The sequence below is a fragment of the Paramormyrops kingsleyae genome, chromosome 6, assembly GCF_048594095.1.
Source record: "Paramormyrops kingsleyae isolate MSU_618 chromosome 6, PKINGS_0.4, whole genome shotgun sequence".
In the NCBI taxonomy this organism is placed as follows: domain Eukaryota; kingdom Metazoa; phylum Chordata; class Actinopteri; order Osteoglossiformes; family Mormyridae; genus Paramormyrops; species Paramormyrops kingsleyae.
Genome location: NC_132802.1, coordinates 34,603,679 through 34,625,526, shown reverse-complemented (window position 1 = coordinate 34,625,526; position 21,848 = coordinate 34,603,679). Strand labels below are relative to the sequence as shown.

Below are 21,848 nucleotides of genomic sequence, written 5' to 3'. Positions count from 1 at the left end.
TGTATTAGTCAGTTTGCTGTAATTTAATCTTGAGGTCTTTCATTGACGGTATTATGTCAGTCATCAGGGCTGTTCTCCTGGTGGGCTGTGCTCCATAGCCATGTTGCTCTATTCAGTAGGTTGCTCTTCTCAGCACATAGCTGATCGCAGTGACCTCTACAGGCTGTCGTGGAATCAGCAGGCTCTGCATTTGATCTGATTGGTAGGAAATCATCCCTGAAGGAACTCCACAGGGTTCATTTAGTTATTTTCTCTCAGTGGATGGCAGGGTGCCTCAGTTGGTAGCACTGTAGCATGACACCTGCAGGGTTGGGCATTTGAATCCCATTTTTTTTGTGCAGTTCAAAGACATGCAATTATGTGGATTGCTGTTTCTAAAACTACGCGTGGTTTATAATTGTGCGTGTAGGCCGTCACGGCCTGGTAACCTGTCCACGTGTATCCCTGTCTGTGCCCTCTGTTACCTGGAATGGGCTCCAGGTTCCCTTCATGACTCAGTGCTGTAGAAGCAGTTGGAAGATGGATGAATTTTTTTTTTCTGTTTAGTTAAAAAAAAAAAACATAAAATATTGATGAGAATGATCTCAGCCTTGTAATATAACTCCCATATTCAAACAAGCGGATAGAAGTAATCCTGCAAACTATAGGCCAATCAGTTTAACTTGCATAACTGGAAAAGTAATGGAAGCTATAATCCAAGTGAAAATGGAAGATTACCTGGATTTAAATAACATTCTGAGAGAGAGCCAACATGGATTTAGGAGAGGTGGATCCTGTTTAACTAATCTATTTGAGTTCTTTGAGGAAGCTACAAGAGAAATTGGTCACAAAAAGGCCTACGATGTGATCTACTTAGATTTCCAGAAAGCCCCCACAAACGGCTCCTGCTAAACCTCAAAGCTGCAGGAATTTTATGAACTGTAGCAGCTTGGATCGAAAACTGGTTAACAGACGGGAAGCAGCGGGTAGTTATTAGAGGCCAAATGTTGCAGTGGGCCTGTGTTCATAGTGGGGTACCGCAGGGTTCAGTTTTAGGACCACTGTTGTTTCTAATTTACATTAATGGTATTGACACCAATACATTCAGTAAACTGGTTAAATTTGCAGATGACACCAAGGTGGGTGGTGTAGCTCATACCAAACTAGCAGCACAGAGGCTACAACAGGATCTTGATTTAATTAGCAACTGGGCTGATACCTGGGAGATGAAATTTAACGTAGATAAACGTAAGGTAATCCATGCAGGGAGCAGAAATATAAAGTACAGATATTTTATGGGTTCCACTGAAATGAAGGTAGCTGATTATGAGAAAGACCTCGGTGTGTATGTTGATGCTTCCATGTCCCACTCTCGCCAGTGTGGGGAAGCAATTAAAAAGACCAATAGGATGTTGGGTTACATTTCTAGATGTGTGATGTTTAAGTCAAGGGAGGTGATGCTACGATTATACAATTCCTTGGTAAGACCCCACCTAGAATATTGTGTGCAGGTTTGGTCACCATACCTTAAGAAGGACATTGCTGCCTTAGAAAAGGTTCAACGTAGGGCTATGAGAATGATTCCTGGTCTTAGAAGAATGTCTTATGAGGAGAGGTTAGCTGAGCTGAATCTGTTTAGCCTCGAGCAAAGGAGACTAAGGGGAACATGATCCAGGTATATAAGATTCTAACAGGTCTGGATGCTGTTCAGCCAAATGGCTACTTCAATATTAATTTAAATACTAGATCTCGTGGCCATAAGTGGAAATTGGTGGGAGAACATTTTAAAGTGGATTCTTTACACAGCGTTTAGTTGGAGCATGGAATAGTCTTCCTGTTAGTGTAGTGCAAGTTAAAACCCTGGGTTCCTTTAAATCAGAGTTAGATAAGATTTTAACAACTCTGAGCTAAACAACTCTGAGTCTGTATTACTTGTAATGCAAAGTGTCTGAGTCTAACATTGGGTGCTGTATGTATTGAAAGTTTTAATCAGTAACAGATGTGCACAGGAACAGAAATATAACTGTACTGTCTGGAGGGTCTGTTTAATTGATGCTGAAGATTTCGTTTGTGTCGTTAATGAGCTGTGTCAGACGCACATCACCGATGTCATTTCAGAACACAGAATATAAATGACACACCTCATGCACCCTTGGCAGGCTGGAGAATATCTGTGCCCCTCTGTGCCCCCCCATGCGTCCCCCGGCACGGCCACCGGCCCCCACCGCGTCTGTCTCTGCAGATTCCCTGGCGATGACGGCATTGTCAGACGCCGGACTCAAATAGCCACCCGGGATGTGCAACTTCTCAATGCCGCTCACGTCGCTGGCATTAAAGCAGAAGGAAAAACCGTGATATTTGATAGCAAAACAATGCACAGCTTTCTGGTGACTGGGCCTGGAGGAGAAGGGGGGTGTGTGTGCGTGAGCGCATGAAGCCGAAGGGGGCAGGGTGGGCAATGGTGGCAAATTTCCTGGCAGCCGAAAATTAGGGCAGTATAAAGCGAAGCCTGCATATGGTGTGTGCATGTATGGAAATGGCCGGCATTATATAAGCTCCCCATTGCTTACGGCTGAGCTGTCAATCTGCGCGTGTGGTGCGGCCTGTGCCTGTGCCTGTGCCTGTGCCTGTGCCTGTGCCGCTGGCTGCCAGGTTGACAGCCATGCCTGTGGGTGGGCCTGGAATGGGCTGTGGGGGGTGTGGAGGGGATGGTGGGGGGGCGGGGGGCGTTCTCTTCAACACCTACTGTTATGTAAGTGACCTGCGTATGGGACTGGGTGCTGCCGGAGACTCGGGCAGGGCAGGGGGTGAAAGGTGAAAAATGCTGAGAATGGCAGGCGGCTCACTTGAAATGGTTCCGCTCGTCTGCCTGTGCTGCTGGGTTATGTAAGTGAGAGAGTCAGTAACGGCTGTCCCGACATCCTCCTTTCTGTCAAGGGCATGACCACAAAGCCAGTTCAGTGAAAACCACGCTATGAACCCCCGTATCGGTTGTCTCATGTTTCCGCATGACTGTTTTCCTACTTCCTCCGCCAGGTGCACGGTCCCCCTAAAGCAAGCATCTTCTAACTGCATATGTAAATGAGGCCATCAGACTAGTTAAAAAGGTGTGATTGTTTCCGCAGTGTGGTGGGAGGATGAAGGCGTCCTCTCCCTTACAGTGCCCGATTCAGGCTCAGTCTTGGCTGTCCCTGCTTGCCTGAGCTCGCCAGGTACAGCTAGGCTGGCCCCCTGGATCGAGCCCCCCGGAAATCACTGAGCTGCAAGTGCCATATTGCTTTGCCATGTAATTCCATGAAGGGAATCTGAGGAAGAACAGGAAATCGGAGAACTGAGAGTGCATGTGCTGTAACGGTGTGTGCGTTGCTGTGTTTGTGTTTTTATTCGTTTGCAAATACAAATGCTAAATGCTTACCAGTTATATAGGGTGTTATAATCCTTGTATGTATCAGTTTATCGTTAAGAATGTACTGTGTTTAATGAAGAAATTACAATTTATTATCCTTCCAACCAGGGTTATTGTAAGGCTATCAGCACAAGGAACCATATTCAGTTACACTTGTTTTAAGGAGTACATCGATACACATCATACTTTGGTACCCTGAAATGTTATCCAGTTGGTGAGAAAATACTTTTAGAGGTCAGGGGGGGCTGGGGGGTACCCTGGGTGCCAGTCATCACAAGATACAGCACATGGTATTGTGCCCCCCCCCCCCTCCCCAAACTGTTGTAAATGTTTTATATTCAGCCCTAAAATCATGTGCAGTTTTTAAATGTTAAGACTGGTTCACAATGACAGAAAGGGCCAGCAGTCAAAGGTCTTTGAGCTTGTGTGTGTGCAGCAGAGTGATGTGTGGCTGATGAGCTCGACACCCCCCAAAGGATGGACTGTGACTGTCCCTGTCCTGTGGATGCAGGGGACCGGGAGCTGAGAGGATGTGTAGGTAATGCTCACAGAGAGCTTTGGGGCACCATGTCTGAAGAGGCGATCTCAGGGAGCGATCTGGAGCCCGACCTCAACAGCGAGGAGGAGGAGGAGGATCTGGAAGAGGAGGAGATGGAGGAGGAGGACGACGAAAACGATGGGGATGACGAAGAGGATGGCGTAGGTGAGTGTACTGCTTATTGTTTGGGACCTATTTCGCTATTTGCAGTGTGTCCCAATATGGTCCTCGGGGACGGACAGACAGTCCACGTTTTAGGTTACCGGGAGCTGGGAGGAAGCAAAAATGTAGACCTTCTGTAGGTCTTCAAGGACAGGGTTGAGAAACACTGTAACACTGTGCTATGGGGTACGCCGTGAAGGTTTGTCCCAGTGACCCAGCTTAGTAGTATTATTACATGTAGTTAGTAATAGGTAAGCTGGTCGAAGCTCAGTTTTGTAAGCTGTGCGTTTTAGGATTCGCAAGCTAATCAGCATGCATGCTAACGAGGGCCTAATGATGCTGGTGGGGGCGTGAGGGCAGCGTGTTAGTGCTGTCAGTGCGCTGATGCCTCGTGCGTGTGAGGGACCAGCGACACCGAGGACCAATCACACATGGGAGGCATTGGAGGGGGGGGGGCACCAGCATTGGCCCCATGCCATCAGCCCCTGAACCCTTTGGCATCTTTCGGGTTTCCCGTTCAATCAACAGAATGCGGGTGGCGGCTCTGCAAAGCAGGCATACAGACAGTTCGCAGGGAGATCTGCCATATTGATGCAGTTGGCACTTATTTAGCTGTGCTTCTGTTTTAGGGGGAAGGTCTTCAGCTATACGCCAGTTCATTTCATGTCCTACCCAGTGAAAGTGAAGCCGGCTTCTGGCTAATGAATTGAGCGTGCATCCTTCCAGGCTGTTTTGGGTTTGCGTTGCTGTTTCATGCCGTCCACCTGAGTATTGTGTATGTTGTCACATGGATCTCTTCTTCCATCTGCTCCTCAAACAAAGCACATCAGTTTGCTGTTTCGGTGGATGGAAACATGCCTTCTTGGAGGTTCGGCCTCATAATGCAGCCTTTCAGACTGTTCTGTTGGGAGTCTCTCGCCTTACATTCCTACCAACTGCGGCGAGCATCGTAAACCTTCGAGGAGGCCAAGGCTCTCCTCGCAAAGGAAAGGCCCCGGGGCCCCTGGCACGCTGCCTTGTCTGGGAGTATCTTGTTTTGAAGCTCTTCCAGCCCATGGGTAGCTGTGGGTGTGGGGGGGGGGGTGGCTTGGCGAATTCTCCCAGGTGTGGTGGGTTGCTCTGCCTTAAGGGCCTCGATGCTCTGAATCCCCAGCATCTGTTCTGGCCCCCGACCGATGCCCATTACGGGGTTAATGACGGAGAGCAGGAGCCATCCCGGAGGACAGGAAGGAGCGCTCCGTTCCAGGCGGGAAGCTCTGAGAAAAGCGAGCATCGCCTGGTAAGGCGCGCGGCGTCGATCTACCGGCTTCAAAGACACCCAGCTCCAAATCTGGAGCCGCAGACGGCTGCTGACTGTAACATCGCACCGAAGGCGAAAGCGCTGTGTGTGATGAGCTGATCAGCCCGCTTGTTCGTCCACGGCGTGCCAGACCGTGCTGCCGGCGAGCAGCTGGTTACGTTACGAACCCAGTCAGCAGGGCTGCGCGCTGTGGCTTGCTTCCTGAACACTGTGGTGGAGTAAGTACCGTGATTAAGGAGGCCTGGCTTTGCAAAGGCATAATCTGTAAGTTTTTTTTGTTCTGTCCATCACCAGCAAAAGGACTAGGGGAGGACAGCATGGCTGGCAGAGATAAATGGCTCTGGCTCAGCCGTACGGTGTGCAGGCTGGTGGGATATTAAGCCTGTTGGGTTTCCTCTCGTAGACAGCATGTGAGGTGTGGAGGAGAGCCCCCTGCCCCCCGAGAGACCCCCACGGCAATGGAACAGTTTCACCCCCCTGCCCAGCTCCTCCCATCTCCTCTGCTTTCGTGACGGCCTTTTCGGAGCGCATCCGTGTCCCAGCACTTCCAGGAGCTATAATTAATCTTCCTCTGTAATTTGTTGAGCTAAATGCGGGGGGGTGGGGTGGGGTGGTGTGGGGGGGGGGTGTGTTCGGCCTGCCGCTTCACGCTCAGAGCGGGTCACGATGCCGCAGTCTTTCCAGGCTGCGCTGACATTTACGCCAGCATTGCGCGGGTGTCACCGTGACACGCATTACCTAACACGGTTATGAAAGGCTCCGCTGCACCCCCCACCCCGCCAATCTGCCTGAATAGCTCCCAGCTGTTTTGCTGCAGCTCCAATAATGCCTGGGAGGCCAGGCCCCGCACATCTTGGAGCCTCCTCCCCACGCCTGCCTGCCTGCCTGCCCCCCCCTCAGGCTGCCTTGTTCACTGTACCTTCGCATCTTGGTTATCCTTTGTCTAATTGGTAATACTGTTATCACCCTTTGGTTTGGGCTGCGTTAGCGGCTGGATGACGTGCAGGTATTCTCCGGTGCCCAGTCACAATTTGCTCTTTTTAACGCATGTCTTTAAATATCTGAACCAGCAAAATGGATATTCATTTAAGTATTAAATGGAAACATAAAGTATATTGCTCTTAATGGTAGCGCCCCAAAGGCGCTGGTCTGTCATGCTGGCTTGGGAGACTATGCAGGGGTCGGCGTGATGTTCAGGAGCTCCTTGGCGCTGTGAGGCCATGTGAGGCTCGTCAGTGGGGGGTCTGTTATTACAGTCGCTGTGGGCGTGTCAGTTTCACAAACCTGCTCGCTCCCGCTCTGTGGCCTGCAGTCCTGGCTCCATAAAAGCCCAGTGCCCCGTCCATCACGTAGCCCGGCCTCCCTCCGGCATCCTGTTCCATCCGGCTTCCCGGCTCTCCTGCGCGATCCAGAAACTGGCCTGAATGTAGGTCAGCGTGTGTGAGTTTGGCTCCGCCAGGTGGCAGGCTGCTCGCAGGGACCTTTGCGCACCAGACTCCTCCCATGTTCTCCCTTTTCTTCCGTTGTCCTCTCATCTCCTCCCTTGTTCTCCCTTTTCCTCCGTTGTCCTCTCATCTCCTCCCATGTTCTCCCTTTTCTTCCGTTGTCCTCTCATCTCCTCCCTTGTTCTCCCTTTTCCTCCGTTGTCCTCTCATCTCCTCCCATGTTCTCCCTTTTCTTCCGTTGTCCTCTCATCTCCTCCCTTGTTCTCCCTTTTCCTCCGTTGTCCTCTCATCTCCTCCCATGTTCTCCCTTTTCTTCCGTTGTCTTCTCATCTCCTCCCTTGTTCTCCCTTTTCCTCCGTTGTCCTCTCATCTCCTCCCTTGTTCTCCCTTTTCCTCCGTTGTCCTCTCATCTCCTCCCTTGTTCTCCCTTTTCCTCCGTTGTCCTATCATCTCCTCCCTTGTTCTCCCTTTTCCTCCGTTGTCCTCTCATCTCCTCCCTTGTTCTCCCTTTTCCTCCGTTGTCCTCTCATCTCCTCCCTTGTTCTCCCTTTTCCTCCGTTGTCCTCTCATCGCCTCCCTTGTTCTCCCTTTTCCTCCGTTGTCCTCTCATCTCCTCCCTTGTTCTCCCATGCCCCTGGCTTGTGCCGTCACTTTCTTGGGGGGAAAGCATGAATAAATAAAGTGTTAATGTGTTCAGGTTTCCAATTTCTTTTAGAAGACGATCAAAACGTAACAGTATGCTGGTCTCTGAGTTCCAAAGATGTTGATGGGAGCCTGTTGATGTTGTGCTTTTTCTATAAACATTTGTCATTTGCGTATTTCATAGTTACACCTGGGTGGAGGGTGTTCCTGACTTGTTTTTTTTGGATGTTACAGGAAGATACTACAGATTAATGTGATTATTTTCAAGCCATTGCATCATGTGTATGTGTGCAGTCATGCTTATGGCCTGCTAACCTGACCGCAAGGCACCGCAGTTTTTCATACTCTTTGTTTTACAAAGGACTGTAGGTCCGAATGACACCTGGGTTTTGCATCCACCCTGGTCTAAATATAGAAGGTCAGACTGGCCCCACCCTGGTGCTGGCCAGCAGGTCTGGCCCCTGACCAGCTTTCCCCAGCAGAGATTCCTCTGTTACGGCCTCGGCACAGGTGCTGAGATAGAGATGCAGCATTCAGGTGTGTCAGTGTGAGAAATGTTAGGGACACCCCGAGATTTCTCCTTCGCTTTGAGAGAAAAGTCCTCAAAGTCCTAGTCGGGGTGTCCGAGAATGCTGAGAGACTGTGAGTAATTTTGTCTTTTTTTTTTTTATCTATGAATTTACGCCAATGCTTAGGGATGCATCAGTATGGATACTAGTATCAGTATCGGTTCCGAAGAGCAAAATAAATGGGACAAAATCTCTTCGGGGTGGGAATACTTCAAAGTTAATAACCAAAGCAGAGCAGACTTGCAAGCTATCAAGTTCATACAACACGAGTCATTTAATTAAACGTCTAAGAATTAAACATAAGAAAGAGTCGAAACTGCCCCCAACCGCTCTTTGCATCGACCCACCATGCAGCAAACAGTAGCACAGAGAGAAAATGTCAGACAATAAACCTAACATAGTGAAAATATTAGTATATTGTTCTTGGTGATGAAACATGTTGTCACACAGAGCGTAATACTTTGAGGCAGTATGCAGCATGAAAAGTTTGTGAACCACTGCTTTAGACGGTTTTAAACAGCACTCAACATGAATTTTAAGTCACAATTGAATCTGGCCCGCCAATCCATCCATAATAAAAAAATTATCAGCACCCCCCCCCCCCCATTTGCATCTTTTAACACAGGCTGTTTAGCAGATGATCTGTATATTGTTTTTTCATACGTTCATTTATTTATTTATTTTTGGACTAAAAACTATTTCCCCGCTTGGTGCTGTGTGTATGCTTGTGTTTGTGGGGGGTCATTTCAATATTACTGTTTGATATTGTTTCAAAACATCGCATATAGGTTTTTGCCCACCCTATTAGTGAGTAGCAGAAATTGAGCATTGGTACTCATAGAGCTGGGCAATGTGACCAAAAATCTTATTGTGCTAAAATTAGAGATGCACCGATACCGATATTCGGATCGGTATCCGCGCCGATCCAGACCTATTTGACAGATCGGGTATCGGCCATTCGTGACCCATCCACATCCTATACTTACTTATTTAGTTTTTGACAATCAATTGCACAACAGCTCTTTCCCATTTTATATGTGTTTTTGGGGCATTCAAATCGAACGCTGTCGCTGCCCTTCAGTCTTTTTTGCTACTCAGTGGGTGTGAGTACAGTGACTTCCGCCTGCTCTGACGTCATACGCATACCCTTCGCAGTACGAGGAGTGTAAGATAAGACGTGACGATCTGGGAGTGTTTTACGCTTTTAACAGAAACCAGTAGCACAGCGATTTACAATCTGTGTAAAATAAAGTTTTGAGGTGGGAATAGCGTTTAATGGACAATCCCATTTAACAAAGCGCACGCAACTGCGAGACAAAACAAAGCAATGGATGATTTGGGAGTCGCTAACTTAATTGGACTGTTTTACGAACTCGCTGCAGCTTGTGATACAAGAGGGGCTGCCATCGCAACAAAAGTGTAACTGCGCTGACGCCAATGGGAGAAAAACTGTGTTAAAATTTTAAGCATTCGCCGCTTGTGTATACTTGCTTTGAAGATATTCATATTGAACTGCAAATGCCTCAAAAACGCTTACAACAAAGGAGGTGGAACAGTACGTTATGTATGTTTGTAGTAGCCTAATTAAATATTTTTTGTCATACATTTTTTCCATCTGTATTTACTAGCTTAAATTAATATATAAAGTAAAAAGAGCTATTAATTGTATCGGAATCTGTATCGGTATCGGAATCGGATCGGAACTGAAAAAATGTGGATTGCCCACCTCTAGCTAAAATTTGTCATGTTGATCGCTATGAATAATTATCGCGATAAGTCGAATCATTGTTTTTTTTTTTTCCAGTTCTAAAGGTTGATTTTTACTCCTGCATTAAATTTGAAGAAACCAGATGGTTAATGGTAGTTATAAAGTATTCTTTATCCTCAGAACATGACAAACACTTGCCAAACAGTAGTGATTGTCAAAATGAAGAACAATTTGCTCTATTTTCTGACCCCACTCAACAAGTTATTTTAGTCATTGTTGAAAAAATGCTGCTGGTATATTTCCTATGGTTTCCTTAATTCCTTCTGGATTATTACCCCCGGGTTTCTCATGGACTGAATTTTACTGTGGAGTTTATTTTTGGATTTAGCTGGATCACCTTTATTTATTTCATATTGGCACTTTGAGATTTATTTTAAATGTAAAGTGCGTTATAAATTAAATCTATTATTATTATTATTTAACGGGTTGGTTTGGACTTGCATGCTCTCCCGGTGAGTTGCCCTGTTTTGACGGTTTTGTCTGTTATCTGCCCGCCTACCCAATTGCATCCTCTTATTTGTTCAATAAATTGCCCGTTTTCACAGCTGTGTTTGAGCTTATGCTCCGCTGCCAGTCCTATGTAGTCACAGAGAAAGTGACGTCATGCCAGCGACAAGTTTGGTGTTAAATCATATGGCAATCATATTGAGCGTGCAGCATATTGATACCAAGGGAAATTATATCGTGCTAATTATCGGCATCGTTGTATCCCCCAGCCCCAGGCATTCGAACTGAAAAAATGGTATTGATGCATTCCTGATAGCTGGGTGGTTTTTGTTGCCATCAGTGATATTTTCTTGCCCAATATGGTACTCCTGCTCGGTTTTTATACAGTTGCTTGTTTATTTGTGTGTTTGTTTGCATGTTTGTTTGTTCTTCTAATCCTGAAGGAGGCAGAATTTCAACTTCGCTTTCGCCAACCTCCATTACATCGTGTTGGTTTTTGGCATGTGTGATTCGTGACCCGGTACCACGGAGGAAGTACCACAGGCTCTTGATACCCTCTAAGCGTTCGTGCCATCATTTATAGCCCTCTGGCCTGATTACAAGTCCACAGAAGTCTTGTTATGAATGCATTAAGATGGGCTGATGTCCTCTGGCCTGAGGTCCTCGTTCCTCTTGGTGCTTCTTGGTTGGGTGCCCATGGATCTTGATCTTACATAAGGGGCCCGATGCATGGCACTGCGCCACCTGCTTTGCCCACTGTGTCTGTCAGTCTGTCACCATAACAGCCGGTGTTGTAGTCTTCAGGGACCCGGTGACTTTGTTGACCCTTCCCACCAGATAATTTAGATTATGTACCAGTTGCTTCATGGAATAGGTTCCAAGTAGTCCAGTTCCTCTAAGTTAGAAATACTCTATATTGCCAACACTTGCCAACACTAGAATGGGTTTTTTTTTTAGGTCTAGAAAATATTTATCTCCACCTGACAGTCATCGGTTACACTCAGAAAAATACTGATTTGCTTTGTTCCTTTGCAAACTCAATGTGCAGTTACCTTCCAAATCGTGACATTGAACATGCCAAAATAAAATTTAAAAAAAAATCTGGCGGAATCTTGCCAACTCTGAATGCAAAGTGAGTACCTGTGCAAGGGCCTAAACCTGCTACGTGCGCGTGCGTCTCTTTTTGCCACAGCGTAAATTGGGGCAGTGTTTTTGCTCTGTCCTCATACCCAGGTAACCAGTTAACTTGTAACAAAATATGGGCGTCAAGTGATGTTTGAAAGGGCAGCCCCAAGCTGCGGGTATGTCACTGTCAAGGATGGGCAGCCTTCACACCATCAGTTAAGAAATCGGACGTGATGATTACAGTGATAAAAAAAGGATCTTAAGCCATGTTTCTGTGTCTACTTGTGGAACAGGAAGAGGGAGGCAGACAGACAGGTGGGCTTTACTTTGTGAACATGCATGATGAATCAGTCATCAGATTAGAATGGAGTCAAACTCTTGCCTTGTTTTTGCTCCTTAGTGCAGCGTGTTTACGCTGCCGGACCCGTCTGCTCAATCTGTCAGCAATGACTGTGTATTTGCGTGGTCGGCGGCGGCAGCGTGTCTTGTATCGCGTGGAAAAGGCTCGGCTAAATGCAGCGGCAGATGTCTCTGCCTTTCTGCACCTTTCCACCACACAGCAGAGGTGGCAGGCTAGGCGAGGGGACGAAAGATTGACTGTGTGGCCGAAACTGAATTCCTATAGGGATGTGCAAAGGTGATGTGGTCCTCCAAACAAACCTGAAAGGCTGCTCCCTTATCAGGAATCAGAGGGAATTTGGCAGAGCTTCTCCTGTTTACATGACGTACTGCGCAGCACATAGACGATCAGTATCAGTCTGATGTCAGTATCAGTCGCATGCACATGCGACATTAACATGCATTATTCGCGCTTGTGTAGTTTTTGAAAGATAATTGTTTTTGAAATGTTCATCGTTTGGTTTTAAGAAGATCTAAAAATAGAAATAAGATTGGCTGCCATTTTTCTGCAAGCAGTTATGGCTGTTCGTACTTGGTAACCTGAAGTTCACTTATTGCACCTTGGATTGGAAATAGAATACTTCTCAAGTTTTGGCAACAGGTCCTATTCCTTCATAGCTATGAATAGATGAAGCTGCTGATCTCTGTCTGTGTGCATAACTTGCTGATGTGTCCATTATGCAAGGGATGCATGTCCAGAAGGAAGCAGATTAACATAATGCATAATGTATAGCTTAATGCAAGTTTTAAAATGGTCATTGCTCCAGTTTAAATTATGGAAGAATATTATGGTATTTTTGCGGTTTAATGTAATTTGCACGAAGATATTAGCCATACAAGTTGCATTGTGGTAATTCAGTGATTTTTTTTCTTGCCTTAAAGTTTACACTAAATTACCCACTAGATATTTTGTGATATAAAATCAAAGCAACTGATACTAATAATAGTGCACCTTTGTCTGGCATATGTGAAGTACTGATGCTGTATTTGTATGCATTTGCTGACAGGACAGGAGTTATGGTGCCTGTGTGAAAGGTGCCGTGGGAGATGAACTGAACGCCACAGTCTGATATCTGCACAATGGTAAAGCCGCAGAGAATGACTTCCCTCCCTGGAGTGAGACCCACTCACACAACTGCCATTACACGGGCACCAGGAGCGTCTTTGGATAATGAGTCTCATCGTGATTCCTGCCATAGAACAGTAGGAAATCTAGGGTCAGTAACAGAAGTGAGGAGTGTGGTGGTATGTTCTTAGAAATGTGGATTTGTGATTAAGTGCCCAGCAAAAGCAGACAGGTGGGGAGGACGTCGGGCTGACAACTGGAGGTCAGGAAGTTTGGGTGGAGCAGAATTTTACATTTAGGGTGATGTGTAAGAACATCTGGTGATGAGCTGTGCAGTTCAGTGCAGTTCTCCGCCTGGGGATAGGAGGCGCTGATGCCGGTCCTGTCATCAGGCAGATGATGTGCCCGTCTGGCTGTGCTTGATCATGGCTTTTTCCACACTTGTATGAAGCATTAATCTTCCTCTGAGTTTCTCGGCAGCTTTTGCCCTGTCTGGCTATTGGTGCGTTCCATTTGCCCTCGGAATTCGGTTTCCGAGTCGGATTCCAAGTTTTGAAGCCGGAAGTGATGACATGCGCGCTCCCGTTTCTTGGAGATCCGAGAAATATCTCGGAGCAGCACAGAGGATCCCGAGTTCCGAATCCAAGATGGCTGCGCCCTTTATCAACAGAAGGGAAAGATGTAGGTTTATACTGTCTACGCACTACTTCTCATTTGTGGCTCATTAAATCGGTCGCACACACTTATCTGTGGACATGTCGCTATGGAGTTTTATACGTAAAGCATCGTGTATAATGTGTTATCAATTGATATTGCTCACAGTGGCTAACAGTAAACCGGGCTAGAATTGGATTTCATGATTAGTCTGATTATTTGTTGGGTTCATGCTAATTGTAAGTGAACGAAGATAAAGGTCATTTAAACTGAGGTACCTTAAAATTGTCCAGCCAAGCAAAAAATCTTGCTTATTGATACGGGTCTATGGTATTGCTACTTCTGTGGCAAATGGAACGCATCCAACTCGGTTTTCCCTGAATTTTTAGCGGATCTTGGCAACCGAAACTCGGATCCGAAGGCAAATGGAACGCACCATATATTCACATCTGAGTGTTTTCTTCAGTGCTTCAGCACCTCCTGGCAGATGCCCTTATCTGTCAGTGTGCCTCCCACTCCCCCAAGCAGAAGAGGAGTGCTGTTAGTGCCCCCCCACCCCACCTCCTCCCTCTGCCATCTGATCCTCATCTCCGTTACGGTCGCTGTTGTCGTCCCTGTAGGAGATGCAGAGGCCCTGCAGTCTTTTCATTAAGGCAGCGTGTGGCTCACTGGGTTAAGCTTCTGAGCCTGTGATCGAAGGTCATTGGTTCCAGCATAGCTTCAGTAGAGCAGCCACATGTCCGTGGGCCCTTGAACGAAACCCTTAACCCCCAGCTGCAGGTGGCTGCCAAGCTTGCTCTCTCCTATATGTGTGCCTGTGTGTCACGGAGAGCAAGATGGGGTAGGCGAAAAGAGAATTTCCCCAGGGGGATCAAAGTGTCATTATTAATAATAATAATAATAATAATAATAATGATGAAGCATAATGTTATTTTTTGTTTTGTATTTTGAGGGTAACTGATGAAAGCCTTGTTTTAGTTATCGGCTTGGTAATTGGAAGTGGACTTTGATTTGAACAGCAGTCGGCATAGTCATTAATCATCGTGACACAGACGGGCCGCTCTGGCCTTGGTGGGGGGGGGGGGGGGCATGCCCCTCCCCCCGGGCTTCCTTCCAGGGTGACTCTGTGATGTAGAAGCTGTCCTTCCCTGCTGGTTTTCCCGCTCCCCATGCCTGTGCCGTGCGCTTTGGGATGGAACTCCATCTCTGTGATTCCTGTTTTCACTGGAGGCTTCCCCACACTGACACTGCCCAGTCCAGTCAGTCCATGAACTCCTTTACCCCTGTTACCTAAGGAAGCCCTGCTGAAAGGGGAGTGGCCTGGCTGATGGCACACATAGTGGGGGGAGGGGGCACTGTGTGTGATGCTGGACCCGATGGGGGGAGCTTTGGTGGAACAGGATGCGGCAGGGCAGCTGCGACAGACGGCTGTCCTGGCAGCACCTTTTCAGGGATTTTTTTCTGTTGTTTTTGCTGTATAAGTGTCCCCCAAGCCATAAAGGAACTGCTTCAGGCATTAAGGTGATGGCTTGGAGGGGATGGGAGGGGGAGACAAAAACATGCTGACCAGGATTTGTAGTGCTTATATCTCCTAGATCAGGGGTATTGAACTGCTGTTCTGGGGGACCGGAACCCTGTGTAGCTTAATTCTTTCCTTGTTGTACCACAAATGATTAGCAAAATTATCAAAAGGAGTTGAATCAGGTGTGTTAAATGAGGGGGAAACCCAAAAATGTGCAGGGTTTCGTCCCTCCTAGACTGGAGTTTGACACCCCAGTCCTAGCTGAACCTTTTTGCTTACATGACGGCTTCTGAGAGGTTATAGAATAGGCTATAGCTTGGGGGCAGGCTGCTGTAACAGCAGGCATGTGGGAGTGTGCTTTGCAGTTTAATTTGAAAAGTTATTTAAGGAATGGTTAGTGTCCACCTACTGTATGTGAATTTGCAAAGATAGGATAGCTATTATAACAATAAGAGAATATTAATGGTGAATATTATAGCAAAGGTACTTCTAATCTACATGTCAGGTGACCATAATCAGTGTAACTTCAGTGAAATGGCAGATGAAATTTAAACTTCTCCCGCCCATCTATTTTGAAATGCAATGTTTTATTCTTCAGTGCCCCATAACATAGTTGTGTAAAAGGGACATGACACAAAGGTACAGCCTCCGGAAACCCCCCCCAGTAGGGCCCCATCTGAGCGTGGCTGGTTATGCAAGGAGTTTTTGCCTAGTTCCTGGGTGCTGCCCACTAGCTTGATTTAATCAGCACTTGGAAGGGATTCAGTGAATGGGAATGCAGTGAGAAGCCTGCGCAACAAGCGACACGCTCACCCTGTTAGCCAGCGAGCGAGCGAGGAAGCCAGCGAGCGAGCGAGCGAGCGGAGCCGGGACGCAGCGCGGAGGAGTCTGTCACACACGCAGCCTGACTCAGGTGCTCGGGTGTCTGCCCCTAGCTGACGGGGGACAGGCTGCGGCCCTGGGGAGGACCTCCTGCTAATGTGAGCCATGCTGCTCCTGGATGACTCCGAGTCCTTCGCAGGTAGGGGTCATGTGAAGGGGCGGGGGGCCCGGTGGAAGCCACTCACATGGTGGCAATAATCAGTGTGCTCACTGGGAGTGGTTATTTTGTGAGGACTGCTGCTGCTTCTTTCCAAATTAATTTACAGTGAAATTTACTGTAATCGTTAATTGCAGTTCCTTATAGTGTTAGGTAATACTAGTAAAGTTTGCATGGACATGGTGAGACAGTCTGCCTTTGTCTGAGGTAAGCATCATTCAGGCTTTTGTAAGTCTGTGTGTCTATCTAAATTTTGTGTTTGAGGTTTTCTGCAGCATTGAGCTGTCAGAAGTTTTCCCGGGTGCTGTCTGAGCCACGCGCCTTTTGCGTGACCTCAAATCCAGGTCGCATTCTCCTTCTGCCCCTCCTGACAGATAGGGTTACCATGGCAGCGTGTGAAGTTTAGCTGGGAGGGGTGTTTTGGTATCTGCACGTCTGGCGGCGAGCCCGTTTTATGTTTTGACCTCACATGAGGTTCAGCCAGCTCGCTGGCGTTTCCTTGGGAGTCGGCGAGACTTGTCCTGCAGTGCCCCTTACCCGCAGTGCCCCTTACCCGTCTCTGGATGACACACTGGCCTACTGAATTCTCCCCGTGCCAGCGGAAGCCCTCTGTGGACCGCTTTCCCTTCAGTGGCGCTTAAAAGCATATTAACGGGCTGTCAAGTATTTTTTACAACTTGACACTGAATCTTGAAACTTTTTTTGAGATTGTGCTTTGGGGTTTTTTTTTCATTGTGTGTAATGATCTGCTTGTGATGGTTTTAGTATCATGCGTTAGTTACTTTAGGAAGCTTTTTTCCCACGAGCCCCACAGAAGGGCCAACTTTGAGTGGACACCGGAAACGGCTGGTCTGCTTTGAATGTAAACGCTGTCTGCATGAACACGTGGACCAGCGTGCTCACTAACTGCACCGTACGTTTTGAGCTAAAGTTACATAACCCCACGCCGGCTCTTATGTAAACGGCCCCTTGGTTGCACTGAATCCATTGTGCAGGGTGATGCTTTTCAGTTTACATTTTAACTACATTTGAAACTCACTTTTTGTATGGCTTTGTCCAATGATTATATATATATATATATATATATATATATATATATATATATATATATATATATATATATATATATATATATATATATATATATATATATGTATATATATATATATATATATATATATATATGTGTGTGTGTGTGTGTGCCAGTCTACAGTTTATTGCTAGTTTTGTTTATACATACATGTATATCAGGATTCCACATCTTGATTTCATGCATTCGTTGCTTGCACTGCTGCATCCACCTTATTTCAGAATTTAGTGAACTTGGGGTGACAAACTGAAGCCACACCCCTTACCCCCGTGAACCCACGTGACCTTGAGCGTGCGCTCGCTGGTCACCAGGCAGCAGTGTGCCGTTTCATGCCTCAGCATTTTGTTTTTGTTGTCATGCATCTGTCCTTTTGGACTAGTAGCCTGCTAAAAAAATTAATATAGCAAGTTCCGTTAAAAATGGCATCTAGTGGAATCGGGGGTGAAGGTGAAGCTCCTTAATTTGTATTTGTGTTTAGTTCGTGTTACTCATGGCTGGAAGAATACGCAGGGTGATTGTGTAATGTAGCTGACTGTTTATGATACATATGACAAAGTCTTGAATCTTGAATGCTGAAGGGTAACAAACTTCAGAGCATTTCTCTTGCTACTGGAGTTTAAATTGTTGTACAGGCATTAGCTGCTTTTTTACAGAGTATGGGTGAATGTTTTTGTTTGGCTGACAAAGCTTTAAAAATAATGTCAGACTGTTATGTCTGATGCCAAAAGGAAGAATAATAATTGAGTAGAATGTGAAAATGAAAGATCTCCTCCCCCTAGCATAGATTAGGTGTGTGTTTTGAGGTTCTGTCTCAGTGTCATAGGCGTTAATGAAAGGCGAGCCGGTTTAAGCAGGACATCTTGTACCTTTCTTCAGCCCACTCTGCCAGAAATTAGGACATGGCTTGAGCATTTAGAAGGCATCTCTCTGTGGTGATGGGGAGGGGTTGGGTCTGCCTTGAAGGGCTTCTTAAACACTTAATGATGGGTGATTTCATAGTCTTGTCTATCATCCCTGCCCTATATGGGTTTAATGTGATATCATTATAGATTTTTATATATATTATCTAGGAATTGCATCAACTGGTCTGGTGATAATTACTTAAATTAAGATGGAAAGCTCCCCAAAATATGTGTCGTCTGTGATAGACTAGTGACAATGTTATCTGGACATGTGAGAAGACTGGTTGACATGCAGAGTGAGTGACTTTGGTTGTGAACCGGTTTAACACCGCCTAAGTGTTAACAGGGCAGGACACCCCCCTTGGGATTGGAAACGGACCTGCCAATTGTCAGAGCCCTTTCTTCCTGCATCTGTGGTCTGCAGGGCCCCCGGGCGACACCTGGAAGTGGGTCATAGCTCGGTGTTACCGCTGTTTTGTCGGCTCGGTGCACAGCCGCTGGGAACAGCCGTCAGAGCATCAGTTTGGGGGCGATGAGTCATTGGGGGGGGGGGAGCAGCCATGGCTGCACTGCAGCCTCTAGCTGAAGTCCGACACCCACTTCTCTACGTGATCGAGTGAAATCTGCCCCCCCCCCCCACACCTTCTGTTAGACACAGTTCAATCGTTAATGCTTTCAGCAAGCAGTCCTACCTGTTTCAGCTCTGCTTTACTTCCTCTTGTCGTCCAGTCATTCGCTGTCATGTTGTATCTTTTTTTGCGCCCTGTCTTCTGAGCAGAGCCCGATACCGTATATAAATCGCTCCTGTCTGCAGCCCTGTAGGTCCATCATCACAAGCCCTCTGGCAGCAGCATAGAGTGAGTATGTAGGTCTGACCCAGGGAGCACTGTGTTCCGGGTCTGGTACCAATTCTGTGTTAACCACAGTATTATCACACTACAGTGTCAGAGTCAGCACTAAAGCTGCATCTTTTCAGCTGTGTGCAACAGTGATCAAACCCGTCTCAGGAGCCCTTCGAGGTCCCCACAAGGTTCCATAGTCTTAGCGCTTACGCAAATGGAAAGCACGGCGACTCAGTCACAGCCGGGGGATGACGCTGAAACTCTGAAGTGCTGTTATATAAATGAGCATGCCCAGGTTACGTAACCTGTGGCTTCTGGAAAACGGCTCCCCCAAGGAGAAGGTTAGGAAAGAGGCGCTGCTCACAGCTTATGTAAAACTTATGTTCCTAGAAGACGGAGTATGGAGTATTTGTCTCTTTCTAATAAAAGCGTGATCGGGCTCTCCATTCATGTTTATGCTTTTCATAGGTCTGAGGGACTGTAGGTTTCTTGTAAATAAAGCTGCTAGTATTTGTCTCCGTTCGAACAGCACATTTTCAAGGTTATAAAAAGTAGCTGGAAGCACTTTTCAATTAAAAAAGGACCATTTTATATAAAAACTAACTGGTTAGCAACTGAAACTTGCCAGTTGGTCTAGCATCATCTTTGGCATGATCGTTGCAATTTATGCAACGTTGCACACTGAGAGTATTCTGCTTTTAGAGACTGTATGCTTTCTTTTGATTTGCCTCTTTCTTATGCTTTTCATTCTCTTATCCTCTTCTGCTTTATTGAAAAACCCCCCCTTGGGGGGGAAAAAGTACTTTCAGTTGCTGATGAGTAGGAGTTTCAGCCTCTTCGTCTTTTACGTGTTCGCTGTGATGCGTGCATCCCTGTGTTATGTAACGCCCGTGGTTACCAGCGCAGCATCACATGGTTGCTACCTTCTCTCTCAAGCTTTCTCTCAGTACTGGACACAAGCCGTAGTCGTTTCAAGGATCGGTGCCAGACGGCCCGGAAGCAGGGAAGAAAACGGATATTCATCTCTCTCTCCTCCTGCGTTGTTTTTTTTCTCTCTCTCCCAAGGTTCCTGGGGTGTTTAGTTTCCTGGGTCTCAGAAAGAAGTGAAATGGAACCTTTGATTATGTAACGACGCGTTATGTAATACAGCCATCGCCCGCTCCCCGGCACACGGAGGCCAGTGGAACGCTTACTGTCACCTTCCAGCTGCTTTCCCTTAACGTGTCCCAGCCGTCTTTGAAATGGCCCGCAATCTCGATGTCGCATTTCTTAGCGTCACATATTCATGCATTTATATGAATCCCTCTGTCTCTTTTAATAAAACGTTGAGCTTTCTGTTTATACTCACCTTCATCGCAAAATATATAAGCCCTGCAGTAGCATTAAACAGACAATATTGGTGTGACATCATGTTCCGTGTTTTAGGTCAGTTAATGGTGATAAGATTTCATAGTTAACAAGTATGACATTGTAGGATGATATCATCAGAGATTATTTTGGTAATGGAAAAAATGCACAAAGTGTTTCCTTAAAGTGCTCGGCGCCATAAATCTTTTATATATCATTCCTGGCTGTACATATGTATAAAGAAAATGTTCGACTTGAACCGTAAGTTACAAAAAAAAACAAACCTTGTATCTTGGGCCCCTCTTCAGTGTGTAGTCTGTTATTTGTTTTGGCCGCATTCAAATGAAACGCTGTTAAATATCTATTAGCCTCCAAACTTTGTAAATCCTTTGCAGTTTTAAGTTAGGCTGCTGACCTGTTTGCTGTGCTTGAGGTTATGCGTTTGTCCAGTCATGGGGACAGTCCCTCTTCTTTTTTGCTGAATATTGATCTTATCCCTCTTAAATGAATCTTACTGTAGTTTTTCTTCACTAAATAATTTGCTTGTTTGAAGAAAAGCTATTGCTTGTTTGAAAAAAACACCCACTTTTTAAAATAGTGTTTTGAACATTTTTTAATGTTAATTTAAGCCTTGATGCTGGCTAAAGTAAGGGTGTTTAATGGCCTTTTTCACCAGCTTGTTCCTCTAGGTGACAAATCTGACACTTAAATCTGTGGTTCACCTGTCATTATGCAGATCTTAAATACTTAGTCCAAATTTTGATCATTTTTGGAGATGTTGCATAAATAAAATATTCATTTTATTTGAATGCAGTTTTCTTTCTTTTTTCTCTTATGTGCTATGTTTTTGTATTGATTTTTTGGTATAGAATTATAATAGTCATCGTTTTGTCCAGCTTTTAAACAGGCTATGCTGGTGATCTTTGGTGATTCAAGAAACTAAGTATAAAGGTGCTGGATTTAGCCTCTCACCTTGAAATGTTTTAGTGTTACAGAACAGATGGGCATTTATGAAAGTCCATTAACTTGGGTAACTGAGGTTTTTTTTTTTTTCTTTTTTCCTGCTGTCCGAATCAAAGGAGTAGCCTGCATGTGCTATAAATATGATTATAGGTCTTAAAATGATCTGCTGATGGTGAGAGCTATTTCCGGAAGAAAGAGAAGAGCGAGAGCTGTCCCAGCCCCAATTATCGCTAATCAGCCAAACCTTTTGCCTTAAGCAGGGCACAATTTTGCCTGCGTTAACTGACATATGTAGGTATCGTTGCTTTTCAGTTGTTATATAAGTGTTCTGTAGAGTAAAGAGGACGCCTGGTGATCTCAGCCCAATGAACAATGAAGTCCCTATTGGACCCCCCCCCAACTGGTCCTGAGCGCCTGTGGGGAGGAAACTCTTCCTTTTAGTGCATATAGTCCTGCTGTCAGTCATTAGATACCAGTCCGGTACCTTCTTTATATACAGGCGGTTTGTTCCTGTTTATTTTAGGTTATTAATTTAGTGTTTATTCATTTTCACTTCGTGGTCCCTCCCTTTTCTGGATTGGATGTCGTCCTGGTAAGTAATCCCTGCTGTATGATGTACATGTGAAGAGCTGGTTAATCTTGA

At 46.0% G+C, this 21,848-nt stretch overlaps 1 protein-coding gene across 6 annotated transcripts in view; it reads left to right on the top strand.

Annotated features, from left to right (window-relative positions):
• The window catches only part of rad54l2 (RAD54 like 2), a 49,449-nt gene that overhangs the window by 9,249 nt on the left and 18,352 nt on the right, over positions 1-21,848 (top strand). For 3 of the 6 annotated variants that reach the window (XM_023821001.2, XM_023821003.2, XM_023821004.2), the window contains one exon: positions 3,897-4,088. The exons of 1 other annotated variant lie outside the window; for it this stretch is intronic. In XM_023821001.2, the coding sequence (XP_023676769.2) occupies positions 3,953-4,088 (136 nt within the window). In that variant the 5' untranslated portion in view covers positions 3,897-3,952. Of the gene's footprint in view, positions 1-3,896; positions 4,089-15,514; positions 16,044-19,113; positions 21,798-21,848 lie in introns of those variants that run through there. 2 more of the 6 variants (XM_023821005.2, XM_023821006.2) reach the window with 2 other exon arrangements.